Source organism: Chelmon rostratus, chromosome 10 (genome assembly GCF_017976325.1).
Source record: "Chelmon rostratus isolate fCheRos1 chromosome 10, fCheRos1.pri, whole genome shotgun sequence".
Taxonomy (NCBI): Eukaryota; Metazoa; Chordata; class Actinopteri; order Chaetodontiformes; family Chaetodontidae; genus Chelmon; species Chelmon rostratus.
In genome coordinates this window covers 9,044,956-9,061,066 of record NC_055667.1, presented here as the reverse complement: position 1 = coordinate 9,061,066, position 16,111 = coordinate 9,044,956, and the positions used below count along the sequence as shown (strand labels likewise).

General features: G+C 41.2%; 1 protein-coding gene across 1 annotated transcript in view; it reads right to left on the bottom strand.

Annotated features, from left to right (window-relative positions):
• The window catches only part of celsr3 (cadherin, EGF LAG seven-pass G-type receptor 3), a 102,501-nt gene that overhangs the window by 65,572 nt on the left and 20,818 nt on the right, over window positions 1-16,111 (bottom strand). The window contains exons 2-3 of the mRNA XM_041946775.1: window positions 10,684-11,027; window positions 7,560-7,848 (exon numbers count right to left, since the gene is read on the bottom strand). Coding sequence (XP_041802709.1) covers window positions 7,560-7,848; window positions 10,684-11,027 — 633 coding nt within the window. The remainder of the gene's footprint in view (window positions 1-7,559; window positions 7,849-10,683; window positions 11,028-16,111) is intronic.

The window sequence follows — 16,111 nt, the reverse complement described above, 5'->3', positions numbered from 1 at the left end:
TCTCACATTGTGTCTTATCATTCCCAGACTAATTGAGTTTCCATTTGTCTTGCCTGATCCCCTACAAATGTGCTGACTTGAAATTACTCCATTCTCTACACAGTATGTTGTTAGGTCAAATTATTTGCTGCCGTGTTGTGATTAATTCTCCAATAATTAGCTGTGCAATTCTTCATAAACACTGTGTGTAAGATACAAGCTATCAATGGGAGGTTGATTTATTTCTTTTTTTAGTATTTAATTCTTAAATGACTCGTGTTTAACTTTTTACAGTTAAGACTTTTGGTTAATTGCATTTGTCTGAAAAAAGTAAACACAATAAAATGCATTAAATACATCCACTTCAACAGTCGTCCTTTGGTTAGCACAAAAAAATCAAAACATGAATTTTCTTGGCTTCATGTGGGAGCTGTAAATTGCTAAGTACATAATTAGCTCAGATTATCTTAATAATTAGCTCTGATTTCATGGCTCAGTTCTGCCACTGGGCATATGTTTAGCAAGCTGAACATTTTTCTGCTTTATCACAGTCTGCAGAGTGCATCGTAACAGAACCACTGGGAGAACAATCAACAGTTCTGCAGACTGTCCGGTCAGATTTCAGTTGTGCCATAAAATTGTAATGTGTAGTTTGAAACTTTGAACAACTCCCTTGCTGAGGCAAAGTGGCTTTGACATTCCCAGTAGGACCTTTCTGTTCTAACGACCAGCGAGTGTTGAGCCTACATTCTGTGGGGGGTAGTGTGGTACAGTGAAAGAGGTATGTACTGTCGCAGAGCGTCACAACTGCTGTCCATGGTGCTGATTCTGAAGCTGTCCTGGGTACTCCCCAGCATGTGCGCCCTCAGCTCCCCTGTCTGCTGTTTTGAGCAGTCTAAATAGTATATTAATTGACGTGTAATTGGAATGAATGACTTAGAAGGTCATTAGCGCCCACAGCTGTGAAGCTTTTCGTGATACTTGCTTGTTTTCTGAGATATGGGTTGTATTTTGACAGAAATTGTTAGGTTTGGTTTCATATGTCTTGTTTTTGCAAATGCTACTTCTTTTCACCTGTACTGACTGTTTTTATTGGTCTTGTTTTCAGGTGCATCACTCATGGTTGGCCTTTTATTTAGCAACATAGTTTTGAACAAACAGCTAGGCAGGCTCCTGAGCTATACTGTCCCCTCAGAATATTTATTATTATGTTTTATGCGTTGCCTGCTGTGACCTGTCTGACTTGTGTGTCTTTTATCATGTTACTGTGCATGGTGGGGCCAAACTAGCCTCTGGGGATTATCAAATTTTCTTCACCTGTTAAACTCACTGTATATACCATCTTGTTCCAAATGTTCGGTATGCCAAGATCCCTCTGTTCCAGTCTGCCTCGTTTCGAGAATTATCTAGTCATTCAGTTTGTTCGGTGTCTAATGTCAGCGGCCAGTTCACTGAGTGTCCTCTGCTCACTCTGGCAGTTTGGTTTCTTGTTTTTTTTTTTGTAGACTTTAGTACGAAAATCTAAAGTTTGCAAGTCACATGTGGGGACTCCATATATCCTTTCCTTTAGCCTCTATACGTACCTCCTCTGTACTTTCCAACTTATCTTACCAAACATAATTTAGTCTCCTCTTGCTCTGTATTCATGACCCACCTCACTCGTTCATCCCCTCCCCCAAACTAATTTACTCCTCACTTCTCTCTGTCTCCCTGTTTCTTCATTCTCTCTGTGTGCTCCTAAACCAAACTCATTCAGTCTCACACCCTGTACTTCAATCCCATCTCAACCTGCTAAATTTCTCCCCTCTCACTACTCTTCGCAATTCTTTCTGTCTAGACCTTTCAAACCATCCACGCTTTCTTCAAAAGGCTAAAACTAGCACTATTCTTCACAAGACTCACACAGTCTTTGCTACCTCAAGCTAATTTGCTCTGTATGTGTGATCCCCGTATCTGCTGGATTAAACTTCTCAGTCTAACATGCGTATCTGCTTTATCACATCCAAAACTAATCTCTCCTCTGCCTACCGCATTCCTACTCTCTTTCTCTTGCACTCTTCCTGTTTCTCGGTTTCCCTTGGTGTAAAATACAGCTCAGCACTCACCATGTTATCTTCTCACAAACTAATTTAGTCTGCATCCAGGCCTTTCTCTCTGTGTCTCCCATCTCCTCTTTGCATCTATCAGCTCTTCGAGGCATATCCCTCATATTATATCTTACTATAATCTGAATAATGTGCATTTCTCTTTATCACTTCTGAGTTCCTTTGTTATTTGAAAACGATCAGATATCTTCTCTTTCTGTATACCGTTATCTGTCGTAAAGGTTGACTGTCCACTGGGAACTTCTCTTTATATCACTGAAGTCTTTTTCTTGTTTTTCGGGGTTAATAACTGTTGCACATTCCCGTGAGCTTTACAAGCACTGCATGTTTCTGAGAGAAATGAGTGCTAGAGGTTAGAAATATTTAAATTCTTATGAGTAAAAGAGTGCAGACTACAGAGCTTCAGATGAGTTTAGCCTTGTAGCAGTGGGAGATGGGAGTATAACTTCCCTCCTACATTTGATTAACTCATAAGTGATGCACCCTGGAAATAGATGGTCTTATTTCTTAGAGAAGCAGAAGCTAGTTATTCAATACTTAATATACATTTTTAATTTCATACCTTGTTCTAAAACTATATCTACTCGATTCACAGACTCAGATTCAATTCTAGTTCAAGAGCATTGGCGAATAATTGGTCTCAAAGGTATAATCTGAGCCAAACAAACAAAAGTCCATAACTAACAAGAACAGCAGCCTTAACAAGCCTTTACACTACATTTTACTTTGAGTGGCATGCAGTTGGATTTCACAGGAAACATATTTAACAGTCATTCCATTGGCTTGGGGTTGAAAACTGTCTGATATCTGTTTTTTCCCCTGTCTGGTTGACATACCATGACTGCTGTCTTAGCCTTCTAAACTAATTTACGTGTGGAGGCAGATATCTGCTCATGACAAATTAGCAAAAGTTCAAATGTGCAAACCCTTGATATGAGTGGCAAAGAACATTACCACATAATTCATGCTCCGAGACGTGACAGGGTTTATGGTGGATATGTTCATAATTTTAAGAAACCAAAGCCTAACAACATACGGTGTAAAATAGAGATTACATTTTCTAAGATGGGCTCATACCAAGGTTTCAAAATATGGAACACTAAATACTCCTGAGGGAACTTACACTAACCAGTCGATTTCTTAGACGACTGACTACTTGCAGTACATGGAACGATCTGAAGCTGTGTTCACGTGGCAAAGGCTTCTGCAGCCCTTTTTGAAAGAGAAAACATGTGACACGACACGGCAGGAAAAGCACAGGTCGAAAAGACGAGATGACTGATGGCTGACTTACATTTTGCTGCCTCAGTTCCAGGTTCCTGGTATAAAACACATTTGAATAGAGTGGAGCCTTGTTATTAGCAACACCAGCGCTTTTCCAAATTTGACAGGTCAAAATGTCTGATGTGAAAAAGGCGAGTGAGCAGATTAAAGCAGCACTGGTCAATAGTCTACCTCAAATTCAATTTATTCATTTGAGGATTTCAAAAATCCTGTCACACATCATTAAACTAAAAGCTTTTCTCTTGATTCACACAACACTTCTACTTTAATGTGGATTGTAACACACCAGGGTTAATGTATGGTACATCATAGTTTCATGTCAACCCTGGGCTAATGCAAGGTAGTACTCATCTGAACAGTATTTGAACCCAGCTGATGCGGTGTTTCGCACTACTATGTCAGGACATCTCTTGGATTGGTACCACAAAGGTAGTGCTAATCTTTCTACACAGCAGGGTTCACTGTATCATGTGTAAAAAACTGTTCTAACCCTTGTTAAAGGGTGAAACCTTACTTATCCCAGGGTTAAACGTGTGGTTTAGAGAGGGGTTAGCCTGAGGTTATGTGTGCTGTGGGATCCTCAGCGTGTCTTTGTCTTAGTGGTGGAGCAGGTGAAGAGGCTCAGTCGTCCTTAAAGGGTCCAGTTTTACTGGGATGAACCTGCTGCTGCTGCTGTGTACGTTCATTGGAGGGATTACCCTGATTTTTTTTAATCCTTATTGTACGTCTAATCTATACAGTTTTCATTTGCTTGGATTGTTATTGAAAAGAGGTCGACAAGACTATTAACATTATTATATTACATGATTACTGTTAAGGTTTCTAGTATTTTCTTGTTCTGATGAGGTACACCAGCTACCAAACAAATACAAATCTGAGTCAACTGATCTACACCCTTCATCAGCGGACTACATTGTCTTCGCATTCACTTTTTATGATGTGATTAAACTATTTTTACATAAAGTGAAATCTGGCTTGTGTGGCTCAAAGAAACATCAAAACAGCTGTTCACAAATCACATCTGACTCAGGTCTGTTGAAAGTGTCTGTTCTAGACTGAAAAATATTCCTCAGTCAGTGGAAAAAGAAAGTTTCCCGTCTCGGTCTAAACCCCGGGCTTAGCTCCTGCCTGTGAGAGCAATCCATAGAGTTTCAGGGAAAAGCAATTCGAAGCCACAAAGAGCGTATGAGGGGATGGATGAAGGAAGGTTGGATGGAAAAATGAAAAGAAAAATGAAGGAGGGAGAGAGCAAACTTGGTTGGGAGATGTCTGGAGATTTCTGTGTGTTGCAGAATCAATTCATCCCCTGTTCTCCTCCTCCTCTTCCTCCCACTAGCCCCGGGCATTGACAAGACACCGCAACACCCGACGCCTACGCAGGAAAAGCACAACACCGACTACCCAGAACCCATCTGATTTCCCTCACTCTACCCCTCACCTCTTATCCTCCACCCCCCCTCTCTCCCTTATTCCTCTTAGATCTCTCTCATCCCATTTTCCCTCAGCAGCCCTCCGTCCATGTTATTCTCCCTGAATTCATCCGTCTCGCTCATCTCTCATATTGCTGTCATCTCTTCTAAATCCTTTCCTTCATCTCTAATACTCTGCTGTTTGCACTGTCTCCCCCTCCTGTCCCATCATCCATTCTGTCTTTCTAATTTGGTCTCCATCCCCTCTACCTCCACACTCAGTTATTCTCTCCTCCTTTTTGTCTCCCGTTATCAATTATCTACTTTCCCTATCTTTTATCCTTTCCACTGTCTCCGTCCTTAGGCCCCTACGCACCCAGCAATCTTGCAGCTTCATTGCATGTGACACTGTGCGAAATGGGCCCAATAAAATCTTTGTCAGACTGCAGGTTATCTGTTTTTGAGCCAAGTCCAAATGTACGATCTGTACGTCTGGTCAATCAGACATAAAATAACTGCAAGCAGAGACACATCACCTGCCATCCAAGCTTTAGCCATAGCCTGAGCACAGTCTTTTTGTTTGTTTGTTTTTACTTAAAAAGTGAAGCTTGCAATGTTTGAACAGCAATTCTGACTCATTTCAGGTCATACTCTGATTGGCTGGTTTGTAGATGTGGGTCGTATCCTCACACACGTTGTAAGAAATTGGTTCTAAATTTCAGAAATTTGATGGGACGTACCTTTGTTTACCAAAACTCCAAATCAGCCATTGGTGGATGTGTCTCACAGCAGCCATGTTTCCATCAACATATTTCACTGTGCATTTTAAATATCGCTTTGACAAGGTTGATGGAACAGCAGAATTTTGCTCCATTGTGGTAGTTTTAGCCTTTTTTGAAAACGATAACTCACATGACTGATCAGCTGTTTCCACAGATTAAAACGTCATAATCACGTAACTGTAGTGGATGGAAATAAGCATTCGTTTGCATTTTCCTTTACAGCTTTTCCCAAAATTCAGGTAGTGTGATTTGTGACCAGTTTTGGAATGATGACCTGAAGATTTCACCACGTTTCTCTCCTGCTTATCAACTTTTCACTGGTATCAACCAAAATCCAACAGTATACAGGGAATTCTCTATTATGTTCCCTCTCTCCCCACTTTTCATCTTTCTCTCCATGTCTTAAACTTTCCTGTCTCCCTCCATCTCTTTCACTTTCTCTCTATTTTGCTCTGTTCTCTGTCTTTCTCTCTCCCTCCCACTCGCTCTCTGTCTACTTCTACCTCCATTTCTCCTTTGCTCATTTCCTTTCGCTCTCTTTATCTCTCTTTCTGTCTGTCTCTGTGGGACTTTGGAAAACACTCTGTCTCCCTCATGAAAAAAAGTGTTGCTTCACTCCCCCAGTTCTCTTTTCATACAAAATAAAAGGCAATGTGAAATATCCCCCAGACACACACACTGACATTCATAGCATCTATCCTCTCCTACATCCACTCAATGGTTTGAAGATTGAAGCAATGCAGCAGTATGAAGGGGCAGAAAAAACAGGGAGAGACAGAGAGGGAGACTGAAAGAGAACAAATTAGTCTAGAGTATTGGGAAAGGTAAGAAAGAATGAAATGTGTGTGAAGTGAGGGAACAAATTAGCTTGGTGATATCAAAAAGGAGTGAGGGCTTTATGGTGGTGGTGGGGGTGTTTAAAGGACTAAATAACAGATAGAGAGCTGAGGAGGAGGAAGCTCTCCCAGGAGGCAGAGTGTGTGTTTTCATGTTGTTCAGCTCAACATGACAAAAGAGCGAAAACAGAACGGATCAAAAAGGAAGTCGGTGTGGGACATGAACAAAGAAGCACAGACAGTCAGTTTTAGTTTACCAGGGTAGAGTTAAAGCACAAACAAACACACTGCGCCCCATCCTTTTTCTTTCAAATGCCACCCATCTCCTTATATCTGTGGCCACTCAAATCAAACCAGTGACATACAATAATCATTGTTATACAGACAAATTGTCAAAATCCTTATCAGTGGGTGTTAATTACAAACACATTTTTATCCTTCGAGACTTCATTTAAAGGTTTTCAAAGTTTCCAAACACAATAAACATGTTTGCATTTTAGCACAGCGTTGTGCAAAATGATACGTTTGCCTTTAAATTGTGACAGGGCAGCCTTTCAGGATGGCATCCTGGAGCTGCTTATTTCACTTAGTGTAAGAGTGAGACAGTAATTAAGTGTTGGCACTTGAGTGTATGTGAGACTGACATGTGTGAAAGGGGTGTTTTTCGTGTCTTTGAGGCTGCTCTAAGAGAAAGTAATAAAGTCATTCAAAAAATGGTTAAAGAAGCCATGTTATCATGACTAGATGACTGGGTTACGTTAAAAGGAAGGTAAGAATTGAAGCTTCTATTTTCACGTAACTTACAGTTTGACAAAGCTAAATAAAGGGCAAATTGGCAAGTTCTCACATCCTAATTCGAGTGATCAAGAAAAGGACACTTCCAGTTAGAGGTGAGTGATTTCTGTTCATTTTGGGGTATCTGACAATTCAACCTTACTTTATTCTCTATTTCTTTAAAACAAAGGTGTACATACACTACACTTTCTAATCAACGTGTGTTTATCATACTCATATCATATAAGCCCAAAAACACACACACCTAATTCAAGCCCCTTTAACCACCCATAAAGAACCAACCAGATCAGCCAAATTGGTGAGATTTTGCATCACCTCACCTTCACAAACACATGCACTCCCTCACTACAACACACACTCCCTGCTTACCAGTGTAATCCTCACGGCAGATACAGGTGTACCCTCCCTCTCTGCGGGCGCACACCCCTCCATTCAGGCAGGGGTTGGAGTAACACAGGTTGATCTCCGTCTCGCAGTAATCACCCGTGAAGCCAACCGGGCAACGGCAGCGTAGGCCTGCGATGGGGTGGATGGGCCGGAACAAGATGGAGGGCGAGGAGATGAAGGGGGCGGAGCTGTTGAAGCGCAGCACTGAGATGCACTTCATGTAGTTCTGGCACGGCTCACGCAGACACACATTGTCGTCGAACGGGAGAACCTGGTGTGATGGGAGAGGGGAAAGACATCAATTGTCATTCTGCTGTGGTGGAGCTAATTTTAAGAAAGTTGAAATTCTGCATAATTGCAATATTTGAGTAAGCTTAACTTGATTGCAGCCTTGATCAATGTTATTGATTACACCTGTGCTTTCCCTGCTATGACAAGTCAAAATGTCTTCCATTGAAACTAGTCCATTGTGTGCCACAGGTATGGCTCTGTAGAAGACCTGAGCTCATAGATATGAAAAAGGAATAACTTTGACACATCTTGCAGGAGAAGAAGATTAAATGAAATTGATAATTGTGCTAATATCCAACAACAGCAACACATCCCATGAGGGTATTTATCCACAGAAGCACTAACGGGAAAATGCTAACAATTGTTTTTTTATTTTATTTATTTATTGTATTGAGTTGTTCATGTTTTTGTGGTGTGTGTGTATGTGAGGCTGGGGGTTGGGTTTTGTGTTTGCTCTCTCTGACAGTATCGGTGTGGCTTGCGGGTTGGAGGAGGAGCTGGCAGCACACACCTGTGCCTGATCTTCATCAGGAGCTTACATAAGGCGGGCCTGCCTGTGTTCTCGCTGCCAGATTGTCACTGCTTTGTGGTAGATCGTATGCTAGTGCCTCAGAGAATTTTCGCTTGTGATTTCTTATACTTACCTGTGTTTTCTATGTTCAGGATCCAGCTCGTTACCCTCAAGCCACACAGCACATGTACCAGTCAGCTCGAGCCACCGCTGTGCCACACGGCCTACCTTCCTCGCCGCCGGCCTGCTTGCCTTCCCTGTGTCTGGAGACACCACCTCAACCTGCCCCCCCCAGCCAACTTTCCTACGTCTGTTTGTTTGCATTTTGGGCCCTGCTCCCTAGCCATGCCACAGTTTTGCTAGCCAACACAGTAACTTTAGCTAAGCATCTTGATTGGAACCCCCAAAATCATGTTTAAACTTTTTAGAAACAAACTACATGGTGACCAAGAACAAGTGGCGCAGAAAAAAGATGGAATTTCAGTTCTTAATAACTTTTAACTAAAGTGGACAACTTTAACGTGGCTGTTATTAACCCAACTGCTAGGGTGCCAACACGCTAATGTCTAGCATTTTAGCATGCTAGCGTTATCACTTATCACCTTAGTTAAGTGTTAATGTGCTCACGCTAACACATTAACGTCACCGTAGCTAACCTTGCTGACAAACGGCCGATGGTTTCTGCTGCGGATGCGGTGGACACGTTACCCTGAAAACCCGATGAATCAAATGAAAGACTTTTACCGGTTGGTAAACACACTGCTACGCTCATCTCATTATTAGTCGCCTTCAGATATTACTGCGGCTCCAGAGAGAGATTATTGGTGTTTTAGCCCTGGGTCAAGCTTCTCAGGCTGCTCTGCTCACCCTGATCAGTGTGGGCGTGTAAATTAGCTTTTAGCAAACACATTCCAGATTAGATTCATAGCCAATATGGATGGTGAGATATTTAATGATATAAGATATAAGTTAGCAATAATAACAATAAAAGACTGCCAAGAGTGTCTATACCATCTTGATCCCACATTAAAAAATGTAATTTTGATGGAAATCAGTGTTTGTTTGCAGTACCACTCTTGATAAACTACAGTTACAGCTCTATCACATTGAGACTTGGTGATATTTGTCCTCCTGTTTTTTATGTGTATTTTATTTATTTATTTTTGTTTGTTTGCTTTGGATAACCATCAAATTTCCAGAGGAGGGATTTTGCTATTAAGGTCACGGGATCAGATGTATTCACAGGATTGTGTCATTATGGACAGTAAAAGAACACAGATCCGGTTTGGATGTGTTTATATGGGTTTGTGTTACAGTGCCTGTTGAGAGAAGGGCATATACATTTAGCATTAAACTATGTATCTCTTGACACCGCTGTGCTCTCTCTCTCCGCCCTTCATAAATCTTTTCTCTTTCTTGCAGAGTTTCTCTTTTATCGAAATATCTCTTTCTCTCATGTATGTGCAGAGATGCTCTGAAGGTGTGTAATCATGTATGTAACTGATGTGCATGCTGTGTCCAGGTGTGTATGATTTCATGCATGAGAACATGTAGTGGTCATATCAGTGTGTTGCTGCATAAAGCCATATGGCTGCACTGGCATGGCATCTGTATTGTATTATTATCAGTTCACATGCAATTTGCTGTGGTGACTGTCTTGAGATGCACGGATGTTTGCACAATGTGTCTTACTACTTTTATTTCACATATATTATCACACGGGCCCCTGATTTCCAGCTGCTGCGTACATGTGCATGACTATGCTGCATGTGACTGACTTTTGTCATAGAATGTTCATTTGATATGACCATTTGATAATATCTTTGGTCATGTGTCAGTGTATATGAATGGAATACATTCTGAAATAGAAAATAAGGATTTCAAACATGTTTGTCACCATCAATATTCATAATCCATAATCCAAAATTTAAAGGGTAGGAGAGCCCCAAAACCAAATATGAAAGCACAAGATTGAACTGTCTGTCTCTCCTACAATGACTGACAGGTCCTTTCCTACTAACGCTTGATAAGATGCTTTGTGATGCACCAAAAATTAGTTTGAATCAGTACTGTTTATAAACCATGTAGCAGGCCCACATTTTAAAATCACAACATTGCTCTTGATTTATATGTTATGTGATATAAATTCGGATTGGGCCTTTAAATATTATTCGTGTGCCTTAATAATGTGCCTTAACTTTTTGGACTTTGTGCTGTACATGAGTTGCCTTCTCAGAATAGATTAACAGTACTTAAAATTTGTGATTCTCATGTGTGTATTTGTATTTGTAAATGTGAACTTACTTCCATCTGCGTCAGTGATGTCAGCCTCGGCCTGTTCAGATAAAGCTGTTCCTCCAGGGCCTCTGAGGGGAAGAAGAGTCCGCCCGGCAACGCGGCAGAGAAGCTGACATTCAGGATCCCTCCCGGCGCCGCATCCAGGTCCGGCTGGATGTTGAAGATAAAAACATCCTCAACAGGCACAGAGAGCACCGCCGAAACGCCCTCCAGGAAACTGCCCAGCAGCGGTGACAGGAAGTGCTCCTGGGACATGTTCTGGAGGCGGACGGTGACGCTGCTGCCCAGCATGTCCTCTGTGATGATGAGGACGCGGAGAACGCACTGGGCTGAAATGCTGTGGACGCCATCTGCAGAGTTAAAGAGGAGAGCAGAGGAAAAAAAAAAAGGTTAGGTGAATGAATTGCAGTGCCCATTCATGAGGTCTATAGAAGATGGACAAAGGGAGATAGAGAGAGGAAATAGAGTGATCCAAAGGTGTGAACAGGTGAAGGAGTAAGGAGAGAGAAAGGTGAAGGGGGAGGCAAGAGTAGAGAGAAGGAGGTAAAGTCAGAGTGATAAATGAATGGGAGCCGCAAGGATTGCAAAGAGGAAGAGAGAAGGTGAGGAGGTCACAACAATATTGTGAGATATGCTGCTTAGATGTGCACGCCTGCATGCAGGACTCTGTCTCGCTACATACATTATGCACGTACATTCACATCTATAGTGCATATACATACAAATATAAGAGAAGAATCATACACTGAATAAAAACCCAGAATCATTATTAAAACTGCTTTGTGTCTAACAAAGAACACGAGATTTCACAGTAAATGCTGCCTTTAAGTCTAAAGGGAATTGTGTTGCTACTGAAGTGAACAGTACTGAAGCTCTAAATGTAAAGTGTCCTGAGACAACTTCGGTTGTGATTTGGCGCTGTATAAAGAAAATTGAAATGAATTGAATTGAACAAACCCATACTGGAGGCTATTAAAAGTCAGCAGCAAACCTACACGCATGCACGCACACACACACTCTCACACACAACAATAACAGCAATAATTCAATGTTATTTAACTTGAGTGAATAAGAGAGACAAGCTCCTACGTGGCTGAAATTTCCACTTCTCTGTTACTCTCCTCTGTTTAAATAATGTAAATAAAGTAAGTTTGCTCTGGCAGACCTGGATTCTTTCATTTGTAACAGCTGTGATCTAAATCTGGAAACAACCACGAGTTTTCCGTTCACTTCCACTTCCTGTAAAATGTGATGTAATATAGCCATGCCCAGGCCATAACACTATCTGTCACACAGGGAGCAGTACTTTGTTTTTCTGTCTGTATATTCAGTCATCATCTGCACACAGCCAATTCTCCAGTGACCTTCATGGCAGGCATCAGATGTGGTTGATAGGAGATATGATGTAAAAAGACATGGTAATTTTCTCACAGATGATGTAATTCTTTAATTACATGTTCCAGTGAGAAAGAGAAAATTGATCTACGTTTGCTTGTGAACTCTTGTGCCTGTGATTGAACAAGCCACAGAGAGAGATGGAGATGGAAAGGTATCGCTGCACACCCTCATGGAGAAAACATTCTCATCTCCCCCGTCTCCTCACATTCACCTTTGGTTCCAAATTCAACACAGCGCTCCTTCTCTCAAAATGACGTCGTATGAATCGCAGCAGGTCATAGCCCTCACAAACTGAACAATATCTGCTTCAGCAACAGACACAAGACGCATTTGTGGCCTGCATTGTACATCGTAAAGCAATTTGGTGTGACAAGCTGGCTAATAAGCTATAAAAGAATACAAATGCGCATGACCACGTCGGCATGAGGAGGCAATTTTCACGCAGCGGCACCGAGGCGTTGTGAGGGTGAAGCAGGGTTAACGATAAGGCAGAGAGAGTGAAAGAGTAAGAATACAATGCATGAGGGGCGCCGATGCAAGAAGAGCAAGGCAAGTGGTGAAAAGAGAGAATGAAGGAGAGGAAGAAAGAAAGGAGCATGGGAGCGATGGATGGAGGGCGAGGGGTGAAAGAGAGACAGAGGGAGGATGTTGACACAGGGAAGAACAGAGGCGACAGAGGGTGAAGGAGAGCGAAGGAGGTTTATTAAAAACTGGAAAAATCTGATGGAGGAGGACACAAGAGGAGAAGGAGAAAGGGACTGAGGGCCTCTAACCAGGGATTAATAAAAAATAAAAAGAGGACTCTAATTATGGTAACTCACAAATAGGGATTTCATAATTATTTGCTACTTAACCATTACTGTAAATAATTGATTGCTTATTGATGTTTACTTGTTTTCCTTTGCTAATACAGTAGCATGTGTCGTAAAATATCATTTGAGAGGCTATGGAATTGGTTAAGTGGTTTGATCAAAGTAAATTAATCAATTGAATTCCCTTGTTTACAATGTGTAACTGATTTACTGTTGATGTTAAGTGTTTCTAGATAAAAAAAAAAACACTGAAAAGAAGGAGGGAATGAAGAAAAGGAAAGGAAAGAGAGACAAAATAAGTCATTTGTAATTATCATCGATTGTTAGAGAAGGAAGGAAATAAGAAAATGACTCTAAAAAACAGTAAGCACGTAGAGAAAAATATAAAAACAAAAAAAGAGAGAGAGCAAAACTGAATACATGGAGATGGAGATGGAGAGAAAAGAAAAAGAGAGAGGGGTGGAGGGATGGGGGTTGGGTCGGGTGGCAGCTGGTTTGATTACCGGATTATGAGGAACCTTACTCCCCACTGACCTCTAACACACAGGCACACACACGCACGCACACACACACACACTAAAATCCAGAGCTCCTTGCAACAAATGAACAGCCAGAGGAAGGAGTGGCATTATGAAGGGCCAGAGGAGAAAATCATCAGGAAATATCACAAAGAAATCATACGAAAAAATGGATGGATGCAAAAATAGATAGATAGATAGATAGATAGATAGATAGACTAAAAAGTAAACATGGTGTAGTATGTTTGACTTTAATATAACAGACAGTATTAGGTGAAGTTATTAAATGTCACCTCGTCTTCTGGGGCTAAAAGCCAGCTTTATTATCAGCCCTCTGATCACGATGCAAAGACTCAGCAGTAACTGATGTTGATCTCCCATTGTCATTGAAATGAGACAGGGATCTATGAAAAGACCCAGGATAATCTGCTGAAGTAGAACCCAGTCTCCTACACACACACACACACACACACCCATCACAAATCCACATCTTCACTCTAATTATATGCATCAACCATCTCATCTACATGCCTAACCTAACCTAAAATATCAAAATATGATGAATCTACATCCAAGTCTTAAAAGTCCTTTGAAGAAGTCAGGACCAGACGAAATGTCCTTCTCAAAAAAGCACAAGCTCTCAAAAACATAGAGGCATAAAAGCACACACACACACACACACACATACACACACAATCCATCTGCACCAAGGTTGTTTACTTTTTTGTCGACACACTGTTTTTGTTGCCATGTTATCCTCCTGCAGACTGTGTGCCTGACTGTTTTCTGGTAGGAGAAAAAAACTACAATTTCTTCTGCCAGACACAGAAAGTGTTCCCTGAGTTACAGACTCCCAGAAAATCCCCTTCAGTGGCCCACGGGGGACAACAGTGACATTCAAACAGGAATATTTGACAACTCAACAAAACACGTAACAGAGAAAGATGAAATATGCCACTTCTAAATACCAGTGCCTGTTTGCCCCGACAGTTTGTAACTTCATTGTGATTTTTATCAGCCTTCGGAGGAATTTTGCCCCAGGCAGCCATTAAATTCTGACAGTAAACCTGGCGCACACATAAACATGCACAGTAAAATACAGCATCTTCATTTGGCTTGGCCTCGCGGCTACACTCCAGCTAATTTGACCAGCCTGCATTAGCACATGGCTCTTCACTCATACGAAGCCATTTGGAGGCTTGAAATAGAAAAGAAAAACAACAATTCTAACTAAATGGCCCTTTAAGCAATTACAGCCACCAAACTCTGTCTGCTTCCTGTCAGCCCGGGTCAATGACTAATCCACCTTGGAGGAGGAGGAGGTCATCTACACATTTTACACAGGTTCATGCCCTGACGTGGTAATTACAGTTTTGCTGAAAACACAAAAGCCAGAACCAGTACATCTGCAGAACGTTACAGGCCATTTTACAAAATGTCTGTCAGGTCGTTATTACCAGCTGCAACAGCATGGCTCCTATTTTTTCACTTTGTGCTTCTTTTGTGTGTGTGTTTGTATGAGTGTGTGTGTGTCATCATGGCAAAATGTTGTCCTGCAGACACATATTGTAGCAGAAGTGCTTCTGAGAATTTTTCCAGGTCTTTTTATTACTGCGGACAGTTTTTTTTAAATGCAATAGCATCAAAACCGTACAAAGATGAAGGTGTGGTCCGACCCATGAGTTCAACATTCTCATGTAATAATGTAGTAATGACTGCAGAGTACTCAACACTGGTTGGCATCACGGCTGGTGTAAAAGTGTCTTGTTTGTGTTCTCAGTGGTTCATTGAACATCAGATGTGGTGTGCACATTCAAACACAGGATCCAGAAAGCCATTTCACTTATTTATTTGCCATCAGATGATTGGTGGATGATTTAGGCTAAAGGATTAAAGGAAAACTATCACCAGTGATACAAACAATAACAAGAACACAAATAATGTCAAATAACTTAGGTCAGCTTAGGTTCAGTGACTTACATCAGTAATGCATCACCAATCTGGCAGGTATTCAGGTGCTCCTTTGTTCTGTCTCAGTGGTTTGGAGGGAAAAAGGGCAAGACAGGCCTACAGGGTGGGATTTTATAACCTTGGAGGGAGTGGTTAGTGCTTGAGTGGCAGGCTGAGCAGCTGAGTGAGACTTGGGATTTCTAACAGCTGGTGTGATCCTATCACAAGATGATGTCTACATTTTTCTCAGCTAGCCAACTTTTGTTACAGTGTGCAAATATCAGGAAAAAATGGGTACCACATTCTTCTTTCTGTTTTTAAAGAGCTGTTTGTTTTGCCTTTTATTCTGAAGCACGTTGAGTGTATGGAACATGCTGTATAAACAAACGTCACTGGACTAACACGAAACCTCATTGTATTATTTCCTGTTGTGTTTGAAAGGACATGTCTTACCAAAAGCTCAGTAAGGAGTAAAAGAGTGTTCGGATCTATTTGCAGGATTCCTTCACCAACAAGTTTGACTTGAGAGTGCAACTTAAAAGGGCAAATAAATAGCAGTGATGTCAATAATGGTCTGACACCTTCATGTACCCCTGTATCTTATAGAAGGCAAATCAAATGATTTATTAAAGGAAGGAATTATTACATAGCTAATGATGAACTGTTCACTTCAAAACCAAGTCAAATGTATTTAAACTCTAATTTTGAGCATATTAGCAACAAAATGCAAAATATTTACAAATGCAGTTTATGTAT